Source organism: Myxine glutinosa, chromosome 5 (assembly GCF_964187855.1).
Source record: "Myxine glutinosa chromosome 5, kmMyxGlut1.1, whole genome shotgun sequence".
Lineage (NCBI taxonomy): Eukaryota > Metazoa > Chordata > Myxini > Myxiniformes > Myxinidae > Myxine > Myxine glutinosa.
This window is the reverse complement of record NC_136265.1, coordinates 169,059,926-169,074,880: the sequence shown is the minus strand read 5'-3', so window position 1 is coordinate 169,074,880 and position 14,955 is coordinate 169,059,926. Positions and strand designations below refer to the sequence as shown.

The following is a 14,955-nucleotide window of genomic DNA, read 5'->3' as shown; positions in this document are numbered from 1 at the left end:
TAACGGTTAAGGTGGCTTAAGATCTTAGGGTCTCGAGTTCGAGCTTCTGTCATGCCATTAAATAACACCAGGTGGGTTGACTCAGCCTGTCATCTTTCCGAAGTCGGCAAAATGAGGACCAGCTTACTGGAAACGGGCATTGCAGCAGCGGCACAGTCGTGCTCCCAGCAATGATGCAACAAGCAGCCACATGCTGCGTACAAAATGATGATGTAGTAATTTTGAGTTTTTGAAACTTCACAAACGGTCATAGCCAGTGCCAATAGAAACAAAGTAAATTCAACAAAGACGCCACTATCATTTATTGGTTGCCCCAATTTATAATGTTGCTACAAAATGGTATGGAAGTTTCATGCATTTTCAGCAGAATCCTTTGGTAACAATACCACGCTAGAAAAGAAAAGGCCCCCCCCCAACTCCCCTCACCCCTCTCTTTCAAAACTCCGCCCCTCACTCCTCCCTTTCAAAACTCCCCCTCCCCCCTCCCATTCAAAACTTCCCCCTCACCCCTCCCATTCATAACTCCCCCTCACCCTTCCCATTCATAACTCACCCCTCCCATTCAAAACTCCCTCCTCACTCCTTCCATTCAAAACTCCCACCTCACTCCTCCCATTCAAAACTCCCCCCTCACCCCTCCCATTCAAAACACCCCCATCACCCCTCCCCTTCAAAACTCCCTCCTCACCCATCCCATTCAGAACTCCCCCCTCACCCCTCCCCTTCAAAACTCCCCCCTCACCCCTCCCCTTCAAAACTCCCCCCTCACCCCTCCCCTTCAAAACTACCCCCTCACCCCTCCCCTTACTGCCGAATGCCTCAACTCTGTGTTTGCCTCAAAATATTGTGTCCCGAACCCATCTCTCTCTGTACCCACCTTACCCAGTCAAACCCAGCTGCTCCTGGAATCTGTGTCCTTCTCTCCCGACAATGTGGAAAAGTTTCTGTCAAACCTTGACTCGGATTCTGCAACTGTATCAAAAGGCATCAGCCCACGGGTCTAAAAATCCTGCTCTGCCGCTCTATCTCACCCTCTCTCTGTTCTCTTCACCCTCTCTTTTGCTCAAGCTCATCTGCCATCAGCTTAGAAATCAGCCAACATTACCACTTTACACAAAAAGGTGCAAAAACAGATCCTTGCAACTACAGACCAATTGGCCTGCTCCCAATAATTAGCAAGGTCATTGAATCAATCATCGCTTCTGACATCAAATCCTTCCCCTTCTCCAATGGCTTGATCTCGGATCATCAATTTGGATTCAGACCGGGCCACTCAACTCTGGACATGCTGCTTCTGCAGTCTCAACAATGGATGGAGGTCCTCAATGCCAAACAGGAAATAATAGCTGTCTCCTTTGACATATCTTGTGTCTTCGATACGGTCTGGCACCCCGCCCACCAAACTCTCCTCCTACAGTATCCATGGAAACCTCCACTCATGGCTTGCAAACTTCCTCTCCAGTCACAGTCAACGTATGGCCCTGAATGGATTTAGCTCATCTCCCCCTTCCTGTCCAGGCTGGTGTTCCTCAAGGCAGTGTTCTGGGCCCTGCGCTTTTTCTGGTCTTCATTAATGATCTCTCCGACTCTCTGGAAAATCCTCTCTATCTCTTTGCTGATGACTCCACTCTCTGCCGCTCCATTCCTCATCCCTCAGATCGGCAGGCAGCAGCCTCTTCGGTCTCTGCAGACCTGGACAAAATCATAAACTGGTCAAACAATTGGAACGTGTCTTTCAATCGTGACAAATCTCACACTCTCACTTTGTCTCTCAGCAAAGACCGTCTGGAAAACCTTCCCATCTACTTTCTCAACAATCCCCTTGAAGAAGTTCTGTCATTCAAGCTTTTGGGTCTCACTATCTGCCAGGATCTTTCCTGGGAAAACCACATTTCCAAGCTGGCCTCCAAAGCAAGCTGCCCACTGGGCATCCTCCGTCGTGCGAAGTCCTTCCTTGGCACCTCTGAGCTCCTCACCACATACAAAGCTTTCATCTGCAGCTTGATGGAATACTGCTCTCCCCTCTGGGCTGGTGCTCCTGCCTCACACCTAGCACAGCTTCACACTGTAGAAACCAAAGCTTTTAGAATCATTGGTATCAAGCCATAAAATCAAGAAGACTGCCAAAATCAAGACTCTCTGCTCACCTTCACTCTTTCATTCCTCTGTTTTACCGCCTTTGGAACAAGCTCCCACACTCTCTTCAATCCCACTCCTCCCTCCAGGACTTCAAAACAGCTGTTCACCACCAACTCTTATCTTCCCCCATCCAAAACCTTGATCTTTTATATCCCTGTTAATCCACCCCAAATCCACCTTTTTCAAATTCTTTCATTCCTGAACGTCTTGTAGTGTCCACCTTATTTATCCCGTGTATCCCACCTCAGCCCTCTCCCTTCCACAGATCTCCCGATGTCACTGTTCTCTACTGTCCCAAAAAATAAATAAAAAGAAGCCTTATATTCTTGTGCTGATTGAATGAGCTCAAAAATGGGAAGTTATAGATTTCTTAAGAGGAAAGTAAAAAAAAAAATTGGGGAGCGATTGAGTTAACGGGTCTGTTATCTTTACACCGACCAGATTCAAATACTTCAGTCAGCATGGGTTTAGGCAGTCAGCATGGGTTTAGGCAGTCAGCATGGGTTTAGGCAGTCAGCATGGGTTTAGGCAGTCAGCATGGGTTTAGGCAGTCAGCATGGGTTTAGGCAGTCAGCATGGGTTTAGGCAGTCAGCATGGGTTTAGGCAGTCAGCATGGGTTTAGGCAGTCAGCATGGGTTTAGGCAGTCAGCATGGGTTTAGGCAGTCAGCATGGGTTTAGGCAGTCAGCATGGGTTTAGGCAGTCAGCATGGGTTTAGGCAGTCAGCATGGGTTTAGGCAGTCAGCATGGGTTTAGGCAGTCAGCATGGGTTTAGGCAGTCAGCATGGGTTTAGGCAGTCAGCATGGGTTTAGGCAGTCAGCATGGGTTTAGGCAGTCAGCATGGGTTTAGGCAGTCAGCATGGGTTTAGGCAGTCAGCATGGGTTTAGGCAGTCAGCATGGGTTTAGGCAGTCAGCATGGGTTTAGGCAGTCAGCATGGGTTTAGGCAGTCAGCATGGGTTTAGGCAGTCAGCATGGGTTTAGGCAGTCAGCATGGGTTTAGGCAGTCAGCATGGGTTTAGGCAGTCAGCATGGGTTTAGGCAGTCAGCATGGGTTTAGGCAGTCAGCATGGGTTTAGGCAGTCAGCATGGGTTTAGGCAGTCAGCATGGGTTTAGGCAGTCAGCATGGGTTTAGGCAGTCAGCATGGGTTGAGGCAGTCAGCATGGGTTTAGGCAGTCAGCATGGGTTTAGGCAGTCAGCATGGGTTTAGGCAGTCAGCATGGGTTTAGGCAGTCAGCATGGGTTTAGGCAGTCAGCATGGGTTTAGGCAGTCAGCATGGGTTGAGGCAGTCAGCATGGGTTGAGGCAGTCAGCATGGGTTGAGGCAGTCAGCATGGGTTGAGGCAGTCAGCATGGGTTGAGGCAGTCAGCATGGGTTGAGGCAGTCAGCACAAACTGGTCAAACAAGTCAAACAAATATATATTTTAGAAATTTTAGCATGGGTTTAGGCAATCAGCATGGGTTTAGGCAATCAGCAAGGGTTTACCAAAGGTAGGTCTTGTCTAACAAATCTTGAGTCATATGAAGCAGTTTTTGATTGGGTGGAAGTGGACATAGTACATCTATGTATAAGAAGTACAAGTATATATAGTAAAAGAAGGCATTTCATAAGGTACCACACATAGGAGGTTGTTAGCTAAGGTGAGGATGTGTGGAGTTGCTGGTCAGGTTGCTACCTGGATTGTAAACTGGATTAGTGATAGGAAGCAGAGAGTGGCTGTGAATGGGATGACGTTTCGCTGGGCGGATGCAAGTAGTGGGATATCTCAGGCATCAGCACTCGGCCCATTATTATTCATAATTTACATCAACGATTTGGATCGTGAGGTGAAGAGTCAGCATTTCAAATTAAGGCCCGTTCTCACTTGAACGATTTTTTGTACAACTGCGGTGCGACTAAAAATTCGTGCGAAAAACTAATTCGTGCGATTTCCGTACGAATTTCCCTGTTTTTTCCCGCGCAGTCTCACTTGTACAACTGCCGTGCGACTGCCGTTAAACTCTCATGCGACTTTTCCGGTTCAAGTTGCGTGCGACTGCCATGCGACTGCCGTACAACCTCAACGAGTCCCGCGCAAGCGCCGTGCGATTCTTGTTCAATTCGCGTGCGACCTGTGCGCATGCGGTACAACCGCCGTACAACCAATCAGAGCACCGCGCGTCCGCCGTACAAGCGCTGTTCGATCCACGCGAAAGGCATAAAATCGATGCGACCAATGCAAACTATGCGAAACGTGCGACAGCCGTATATAAATTTTCAACAGTTGAAAAAACTCGCACGGGCATGCGACCCATCCGAATTACCAGTGATTACACACGACACCCCTACAAGCTGTGCGAATAATCAACAGACTGCCGTGGGACTCCCGTACGCCCTGTGCGATTTGGTAGTCGCACGGCATTCGTGTAGAAAGTCGTCCAAGTGAGAACGGGGTATTAGCAGATGACATGAAGCTTGTAGATGAGTTAGATAGCAGAGGGGGTAGTGATCACATTCAGGAAAGTATTGATACCTGCATCGACTGGGCAAAAGATTGACAGATGTAATTTAACCAAAACAAGTGTATGGGGCTGGGGAGGAATCATGAAAATAGAGATTACATGATGAAAGGGGAAATTTTGGAGCGTGTCACACAGAAGGATCTGGGGGTGGTAATATATATGGGAGGTAAGCAGACAGGCCAATACCAGGCAGCTATAGGTGCAGCAAACAGGGGTTTAGGCTGTAATCGAGGGGGATCAATTATAAATCAGAGGTAGTTTATTACATTGTATAGTAATTTACTCCTCAGTCACATTTGCTCTACGGCTAGGATACGGCGGCCGTACCCCCCATAAATTGACAGAAACGTGCGGCGGCCGCAGAGTTTCTGAGGTGGCCTCAGGGTGGCCCTAGGGCGTATGGCTATCTTTTACAGGCCGTAGGGGTCGCCGTGGAATTATAGCGCGGAGTTATAACTTTTTTCATTTCTAGGTCGGCCGTAGCAATTCGACAAGCCGTAGCCATGACAACTGTAAGTGCTGTTATACATATGAAAAAGAACTGGTATATATACCCACTCGTTACCGTCCGTCTGGCCGCACGTTCGCCTTAGGGCCCCCCTGCGGTTGCCTTGCGGGCACCTTGAGGCTACCTTGCCTTGCCTTGAAAATTATATGGCCACCGCAGGGACGCCCTAAGGTCACCGTGCGACATCAAATCAAAGACCGTACGGCACCCCCACGTTTTCGGTCTCCACAATTTCTAAATACCCGTGCGGCTACCCGAAAAATAAAAACATATGTGACTGCTACATTGTGTGACCGTGGAAATACTGCGGCCGCCCTATAATTGCTAGTGGCCGTAGATTTTTTAGACCCTACGGCCGCCGAGCCAAATGTGACTGAAGCATTAGTGAGGACATTGTATAGTAATATTGTGTACAGTTTTGGTAACCACAGCTCAGGAAGGACATAGCTGCCATAGTGGGGGTTCAGCGACGAACTACAGGATTAATGCCTGGCTTAGCTAGCTGAAGGAGTGGAAGGAGACGGGGCTTTATACATGTCATTGGAAAGGAAAGGAAAGGAGGTGATTACGAGGAGATATGACCGAGATGTTTAAAATAATGAAGGGTGTGGATAAGATCGGTGCAGTTGAGTTTTGCAGCAGAGTGGACAGTGTTAGGTCCATGGTCCATGAATTTATAAATAAATAAAAAACACACAAAAAAACACACACACACACACACACACACACACACACACACACACACACACACACACACACACACACACACACACACACACACACACACACACACACACACACACACACACACACACACACACACACACACACACACACACCCATGCAGACAGACACACACACAGACACACACCCACGCAGACACACACCCACGCAGACACACACCCACGCAGACACACACACACGCAGACACACACACACGCAGACACACACACACACACACACACACACACACACGCAGACACACACACACACGCAGACACACACACACACGCAGACACACACACACGCAGACACACACACACGCAGACACACACACACGCAGACACACACACACGCACACACACACACACACCCACGCAGACACACACACACACACACCCACCCACGCAGACGCACACACCCACACGCAGACACACACACACACAGACACACACACACACACGCAGACACACACACACGCAGACACACACACACGCAGACACACACACACGCAGACACACACACACGCAGACACACACACACACACCCACGCAGACGCACACACCCACACGCAGACAGACACACACACACACGCAGACACACACACACACGCAGACACACACACACACGCAGACACACACACACGCAGACACACACACACACAGACACACACACACGCAGACACACACACACGCAGACACACACACACGCAGACACACACACACGCAGACACACACACACGCAGACACACACACACGCAGACACACACACACGCAGACACACACACACGCAGACACACACACACGCAGACACACACACACGCAGACACACACACACGCAGACACACACACACACACACACACGCAGACACACACACACACACACACACACACCCACACACACGCACGCAGACACACACGCACGCAGACACACACGCACGCAGACATACACACACGCACGCAGACATACACGCACGCACGCAGACACACGCACGCAGACACACACGCACGCAGACACACGCGCACGCAGACACACACGCAGACACACACACACGCAGACAGACACACACGCACGCAGACACACACGCACACACACACCAGCGAGTACGAGACAACAGAATGCAGGTATTTCAATCCCAAAAAACCTAATTACTAATACGAACATTTCATTAAACGTGCAAGACCAGCAACATGCTACAAAACGTTCTCAAAACACTAACACAAAGACAAAATCAGCGCCCGGCTTAGGCCTACTCCAATATTCTATCAGACGCGAGAATATCACAATCTTAAAAAAAAATTGCCATCTCAAGATATCAATGCAACATACATGTACATAATGAAAATGCTTTACAAAAACAAAAAATGGCTTACGACATGGCGGATGTTTTACGATTTCACCAATTGTCATTCACGGCAATAAAAATAGGCTCCCACTACCACAGGAAGGAAACACTACGGACTTCCGGTCTGAGTTTTAAAACGAAATACGTGTATGAGATAATTAAAACAATAACGCATTTTATTCATAAAATACGAATATGACACAAATATTGCTTTATCAATTAAATATTTAGGTGGATTTGCAAGTGCGGAAAGCTTTTTAGAAATAACGGTCAAACATCCAATCAGGAGGGCTGTGTGATGACGTTTTCATGGCGATTGGTTTTGCGAAGCGATGACGTCACGTTGACGTCATCGAGTCAGAGTATAACTGAGAAATGGTACAGCGTTCATCAGTTAGTGATAAACTGATAACTACACCATCACTTCAAATTATTTAAGAGCAGGTTGGACAAACATTGGTCCTCCTCATCAAATGTTACCCCTGACTACCCACAAACATACACAACTCACATTCAATTATGTTCAAGTAGTCGTGATATATACCACCCCCATCGCTGTTTTAACAGGACTACCTTTTACTAACGTATGGTAATGATAATGATATGATAATAATGCTGCTGCTGCTGCTGCTGCTGATGATGATGATGATGATGATGATGATGATGATGATACTTTCCAGGAGAACTTGGAGGCGTTTCCCCAAGCTAGCATGAAAGAGAAATGTTACAGATTGTGATTAAAGGCTCGTTATCATTTCACACTGTACAAGCGGATGTGCATAACGTTGTCCCATATATTCACTCTCATGTCTGCTTTGGAAAGTCGTATTGGGTAAAAAAGAGTATAGGTCAGCTTTCATTATACACATTATTAATCTCACATCGGATTCTTTAATAGTAGATTCGATACAGTACTTTATTTATTATTTCATGGATACTCTCTTACAAAACGACATGTGAATTGTAATTATTTTTCATGATAAAAGTAATAATGACTCCGCACAATATTTACAGGTATATGTTGGATCTTAATCCTACAGGGATTTTGAATTACATGCACCAAAGAGAACTTCATTTCATTTGATCTTTTATCTTATAGTCATATCTAAGGCCATATATTAGAGGTGTGCCCATGCAGGGCCTTCAGACCTTCAGAAAGTATTCGCACCCCTGAACTTTTTCACATTTTGTTGTTACAGTCTGAATTTAAAATGGAGTAAATTGAGATTTAAAAAAAATCACTGATCTACACATAATACCCCATAATGTCAAAGTGGATTTTTTTATTTTTTTTGGGGAAATTTCTACAAAATAATTAAAAATGAAATACAGAAATACAGTATTTCGAGGTTCCCTTCCGAGGTCCCGAGGAATCCGTGTATTTGTAATTGATAAAACGCTATTCATGTACGCTATTCGTGGAATCCGTGTATTTGCGATTGATAAAATGCGACATGTTTCTCTATTCGCGGAAAAGTGTCTCGCGAATTCGCGGGTGTTTTTTCTATTCGCGGGCGTGTTCCGCGAAATCGCGGTTTTTTTCCCCCTATTCGCGGCCATGTTCCGCGCATTCGCGGTTTTTCAAGGGCGCAAAAGAAAAATTTCACGACCCACCAGGTTGACACATTGATAAAAACCCATCTTTTACCAGCATAAAGAAGCTGGAGATACGCAAAAAAACATCTTCTACGAGCCGCGAGCATGACCTGCTTATACAGTACATTCACTGCTGTGTGATTTGTGTTTTCATGGCTTTCGCGGGCACAAATTTTAGCTAAAGACGAACACCATCAGCAACTAAAACATGTCATCCTCCGCGAATTATAGAATGCAAATGCTTCATTAAATCTATTATTGAAATTAGCAGATAAGCTCAATATAGAATCATCTGATAACATCCACCACAAAAAAAAATGGGCATAGTACCTCCCACAGATACCCACAATGCTCGCAATCCTACATATACAGATTGTGTCCTCAAGCTCAATCATTGTTCTCGTCCCGTTGCTTTGACCTGCGTTCTTGACTCGCTCTGCTCATCGTTCAGTCATGGCTCCCAAGCACAAGACCATTGCCTGAGCCAGAAAGTGGGGCTGCTCAACTGGCTTTTGAGAGGAGAGAGTGGGGCCTCTGTTGGCAGATGGTGATGGCAAACGGTACATGATGGTGTTGTGTTTTTTTTTACTTTCACGGTACGGTATGCTTAAGCACTTTTAATAAACTGTAAGCACATGCCTTCACTAAATTGGAAATGGTACCTGGTGTTGTTGTTCTATTTTATTTGTAAGCATTTTTTGTGAAACTGCAATCATGTGCATTTCCAGTCGAAAACATTTTAAACTTTAAGAATTTTCCTCTATGAATCAGGAACTGCCAGGAACCTATAACGTATCCCCCTTTTCCCCATTGAAGCAATGCCGCGGCATACATTCATGGGATTTTCATTGACCTTCGCGGATTAGCGACGATATTTGTTGGTTTTGTCTCGCAATTTCCAGGACTTTAATCGACCTTCACGGATTATTGTCAACATTCTCGGGATTTGCCTCTTCATTCGCTGATTTTGCCTCGCCATTCGCAGTTTGGTCCTCTCTATTCGCGGATTTTCACGACTCGGGAACCTATCCCCCTTTTTCCATTGAAACAATGCCCGCTATTCGCAGCTTCTCTATTCGTGGATTTTCCAGGAATGTATCCCCCACAAATAGCAGGGTCCCACGGTATGTAATTTACATATGTATTCAACCCCCTGAGTCAATACTTCATTAAAGTGCCCTTGGCAGTGATTACAGCTTCGAGTCTTCTTGCGTATGTCTGTATCAGCTTTGCACATCTAGATTTGGGGAGTTTCTTCCATTCTTTCTTGTAGATTTGCTCAAGCTCTGTCAAGTTGGATGGGGAGCGTTGGTGAACAACAATCTTCAAGTCTTTCCACAGATGCTCAATTGGATTCAAGTCTGGGCTTTGGCTGGGCCACTCAAGGACTTTCACATTCTTGTTCTGAAGACATTCCAGTGTTGCTTTGGCTGCATGCTTGGGGTCATTGTCCTGTTGGAATATAAATCTTCACCGCAGCCTAAGGTCTTTTGCACTCTGAAGCAGGTTCTCCTCAAGGATTTGCCTCTATTTGGCTCCATCCATTGTTCCCGCTTCACGGTAGGTATGGTATTAGATGGGTGATGAGCTGTATTTGGTTTCCGCCATACATAGCACTTTGCATTCAGGCCAAAGAGTTCAATTTTCGTCTCCTCGGACCACAGAATCTTTTGCCTCATGCTCTCATAGTCTTTCACGTGCCTTTTTGCGTTTTTCTCAGGAGTGGCTTCTGTCTGGCCATTCTCCCATAAAGGCTATATTTGTGAAGTGCTGCAGAGACAGTTGTCCTTCCAGCAGGTTCTCCCATCTCAGCCAAGGAACTATGTCGTTCTGTCAGTAGTCATTGGGTTCTTTGTCACTTCCCTGACCAAGGTGCTTCTTGCCCAGTTGCTCAGTTTGGTTGGTCGGCCAGCTCTATTAAGAGACTGTTTGGCTCAGTTTGGTTCCATATTCTTTACATTCCCAAATTATGGATCTCACTGTGCTATTGGGAGCTTTCAACACTCTAGAAATTATTGTTTTATGTCCTTCCCCATATCTATGCCTCCTCACAAATCTATCTCGGAGTTCTACCGACAGTTCCTTGGACTTCATGGTAGAGTTTCTGCTCTGACATGCACTGTCAATTGTGGGACCTCATATAGAAAGGTGTATTTCTTTCTAAATCATGTGCAATCAATTGAATTGGCCACAGGTAATAAAGTTGTAACTTAATTGGTAACAGGTTACTCCAATTAAGTTGTAGTGACATCTCAAGGATGATCAAAGGAAATTGGATGAACCTGAGCTCAATTTGGAATGTCATAGCAAAGCGGTTGAATACTTATTGACTCAAGACATTTCAGCTTTTCATTTTTAATTAATTTGTAAAAAATATCTGTAGAAAAATTCCACTTTGACATTATGAGGTATAATGTGTAGATCAGTGACAAAAAAGTCTCATTTTAATCAATTTTAAATTCAGGCTGTAACAACAAAATGTGAAAAAGTCCAAGGGGTGTGAATACTTTCTGAAGGCACTGTACCTCCGCCACCGAAGTTGAACGGAGGTTATGTATTCACCCCTATTTGTTACTTGTGAAAATCGAAGATTTTTCAAGTATATTGGTTGGTTGCTTGCGATATTCTGTTTGCCTGTCTATTTGTTGCCCAACCATTTCTTTCTGTCTTGTCTGTCCCCAACTATGTCGATATCTCGTGGAATGTAAGTGGGCCCAGTTAAGGCATAGGTTACGTAAGGAATCCCGTTTGCTTGTTTGATTCGTGGGTGCGTATGCACGGTACTTGGTTTAAGGGGTTTATTTATTACATATGCATTTTGCTTCCGTCTGTTTCCTCTCCCCGGACTATTTGGCATCTGTATAATAAACCTGATTTGGGCTCGGGTGGATTCTGGTTGTGGTGGGGGTGGCTTCATTTGGTGTTTCCATAAAGTTATATTGAGGGATTGATTGTTTGTAGTCCACGCCGCTATTAAGATCGCGTCATGTGGCTCAGGTTGCTCAGCCTAAATTCGATCGGTCACGTGACGCCTATCAGCGCAGCAATGGACTGTTTTAAAACTTCAAATGCACACGGTAGTGAAGTCATCAGATCCAGATCCGGCAAGGAGGTCTTCAAGCGGTAGACTGTTGTGGTCGATTCGACACGACCTTCTGGGATTTAACCGGGAAACCGGAATGAGCGGCGACTGTAACATTTGCTTCCTTTCCTCTGCATTTGTAAGCAAAGTCCTCAAAGTAGGTTTCTTACTCGAGTGCTTACGAGTAACGGAGGATCAGAAAAAATCTTGTCAGCATTCATCTGAAAGACCTCTTACCCTCCTTTCCCCTTACGAAAATGGCAGCCACATACACATGCACAGGTGCTTGATTGTCTGCACACCTGGAGTAAGTAGGTAGGAAGGAAAAAGAAAGAAACACGAGGAGGGAAATTGTAATCGACTCCATCCGTGTGTCTGTCCGTCCATCATGATATGTCCTAAACGGTTGGCCAGAAATTTACCAAACTTGGTACAGTAGTTATGATCGCCACTTGGCAAGAAGGTGTGTGTCCTTTCCTTTTTGGCCCCGCCCCCTGGGGAGTGGTCAAAAACCGAAAAATTCAATTGCGGGCAATCTTTAAAGGTTTTAAAATGAAACTTTGTACATGCAATCAACATTGAGGAGACGCATGAAATATGTAACGGTTTTTTTCTATTTTATCCCGGTTCAAGTCCCAAGGTCACAATGGGGAATTTTAAAAACTCAATATTTGATATTACGTCATTCCTGGTGGAACTTTTTGTCATCTTTCAATTTGCTGATTACTTTAGCCTCGAACACGGAATGAGAGGTTGAGTTCGCAACTTCTGCGACGTCAACTTTTCGCGCTCACTTTATATTTGTTTTTTTATGTTTGTTTGTTTGTTTTTTGTTTGTTTGTTTTTTGTATACAGAATTGAGGCTCGTGAAAGAGCTAACATTTATCACAAAAAAAAAAAATCAAACAGACAAACAAAATATATAAAAAGAGGGAGCGTTAGACAAGATGGGGAGAGAAGGGGAAGCACACAAACACAACATTTGAGAGCAGGGACATCGGGAGATGTGTGCGAGGGAGAGGGCTTGGGGGGAGGAGGCGTGGGAAGGGGGGGGGGGGTGAGAGAAGTATAAAACACAAGGACACCAAGGACTTCCAGGAAAGAAGTTCCGATCTGATCGCATTAGTCTTTTCTCCATTGGGTAAACGTGGCACTATCGCAACCGCTTAGAATGGGTCTAGTCACTGGTTAACAGCTTGGATCGCGGATTGCTATCCGCTCGGCATATCCCATCAATATCCGTGGATCGAGCGGGAGTTATTTCCTTGCTTTACGGTCGGTGGTAGTAATTAGGTAATAGGACTAAAAATCGACCAACAACCCTATTTACCACCGACCGGAAGGAACGTTATAACTTCCAGGGTCGCGTCGGCCAGATCAAAGACAAGGGGATTAACGCCCTCTTGATAAGGGGAGAGCCGATGTTCTGAGATCCGTAACAATATATATATATACGTATATATATATATATATATATATATATATATATATATGTATATATATATATATATATATATATATATATATATATATATATATATATATATATAAATATAAATATATATATATATATATATATATATATATATATATATATATATACTGTATATATATATATATATATATATATATATATATATATATATATATATATATATATATATATATATATATATATATATATATATATATATATATATATATATATGAGTGTTGACAGGATAGCACAAGCTTAATGAGCCTGATGGCCTACTGTGTTGAAGTTCCATTGTAGTAGTAATAGCAGTCGTAATATTTGTTAAGTATGTAGAATCGGTGGGGATAGAGCCTAGAAGGGTATATATATATATATATATATATATATATATATATATATATATATATATATATATATATATATATATATATATAATTATATATATATATATATATATATATATATATATCTGTGCAGCGTCTGTCCTGTCCTGTGTTGTGTTGTGTTGTGTTGTGTTGTGTTGTGTTGTGATGTCCTGTGTTGTCACTGAACTACTTTCTCAAACTTTTTGTGAAATCGTACCAAACTTCTGGAATGCACATATCTATCCCGTCGGTATGTCCTAAGGGTATTTTTTTGACAAAATTTCCAATTTGTTTTCTTTTTTTTTGGAATTCTTTGGGGAATTTTTTTTTTTTCAACTTCAATTGTTTATAAAATGTGATATCACATATATTACAAATACATTTGTGCAAAATAATTGTTAATTGTTTGAATTATGATTGGTTTAAACCATGACAAAACAGCAACTCGGGTACAGTCATTTATCTATATATCTACACATCTAGGCAGTGTCTGTGTTCTCACTTAACGACTCCCTCAAACTTTTTTTTCCGTGGTTGTGAAGTGTTTTTAATAACGTTGTGGTGGTTTTGAATCACGTGGTGGTGAGGTATTTTGAATTATGTGGTGGTGAGGTGTTTTTAAATGACATGGTGGTGAGGTGTTTTTAAATGACATGGTGGTGAGGTGTTTTAAAATCACATGGTGGTGAGTTGCTTTGAATTACGTGGTGGTGAGGTATTTATAATTACGTGGTGGTGAGGTGTTTTTAATTATATGGTGGTGAGGTGTTTTTAAATGACGTGGTGGTGAGGTGTATTTAAATCACATGGTGGTGAGGTGTATTTAAATCACATGGTGGTGAGGTGTTTTGAATTACGTGGTAGTTAGGTATTTATAATTACGTGGTGGTGAGGTGTTTTTATAACGTGTTTTATGGTGGTGAGGTGTTTTGAATTACTTGGTGGTGAGGTATTTTGAATTACGTGGTGGTGAGGTGTTTTGAATTACGTTGTGGTGCGGTGTTTTGAATTACTTGGTGGTGAGGTGTTTTGTATTACGTGGTGGTGAGGTGTAATCGTCCCAAACTTCCAGTCTGCACCTACCCCTCCCCTATATATGTGCTGAGGGGTTCTTTCTTGAAAAAAAAACATTCAACCTAAATCTTTATCCTAAATTGCCTATAAAAATGTAATATCACAAACACAACAAATACATTTGTGCAAAGTAATTGTTTGTAT

The 14,955-nt window shown here is 43.8% G+C and overlaps 1 protein-coding gene across 1 annotated transcript in view; it reads right to left on the bottom strand.

Annotated features, from left to right (window-relative positions):
- The window catches only part of SNRPD2 (small nuclear ribonucleoprotein D2 polypeptide), a 43,028-nt gene extending 35,685 nt beyond the window's left edge, over positions 1 to 7,343 (bottom strand). The window contains exon 1 of the mRNA XM_068098663.2: positions 7,246 to 7,343. Coding sequence (XP_067954764.1) covers positions 7,246 to 7,250 — 5 coding nt within the window. The 5' untranslated portion in view covers positions 7,251 to 7,343. The remainder of the gene's footprint in view (positions 1 to 7,245) is intronic.
- Between the last annotated feature and the right edge of the window lie 7,612 nt (positions 7,344 to 14,955).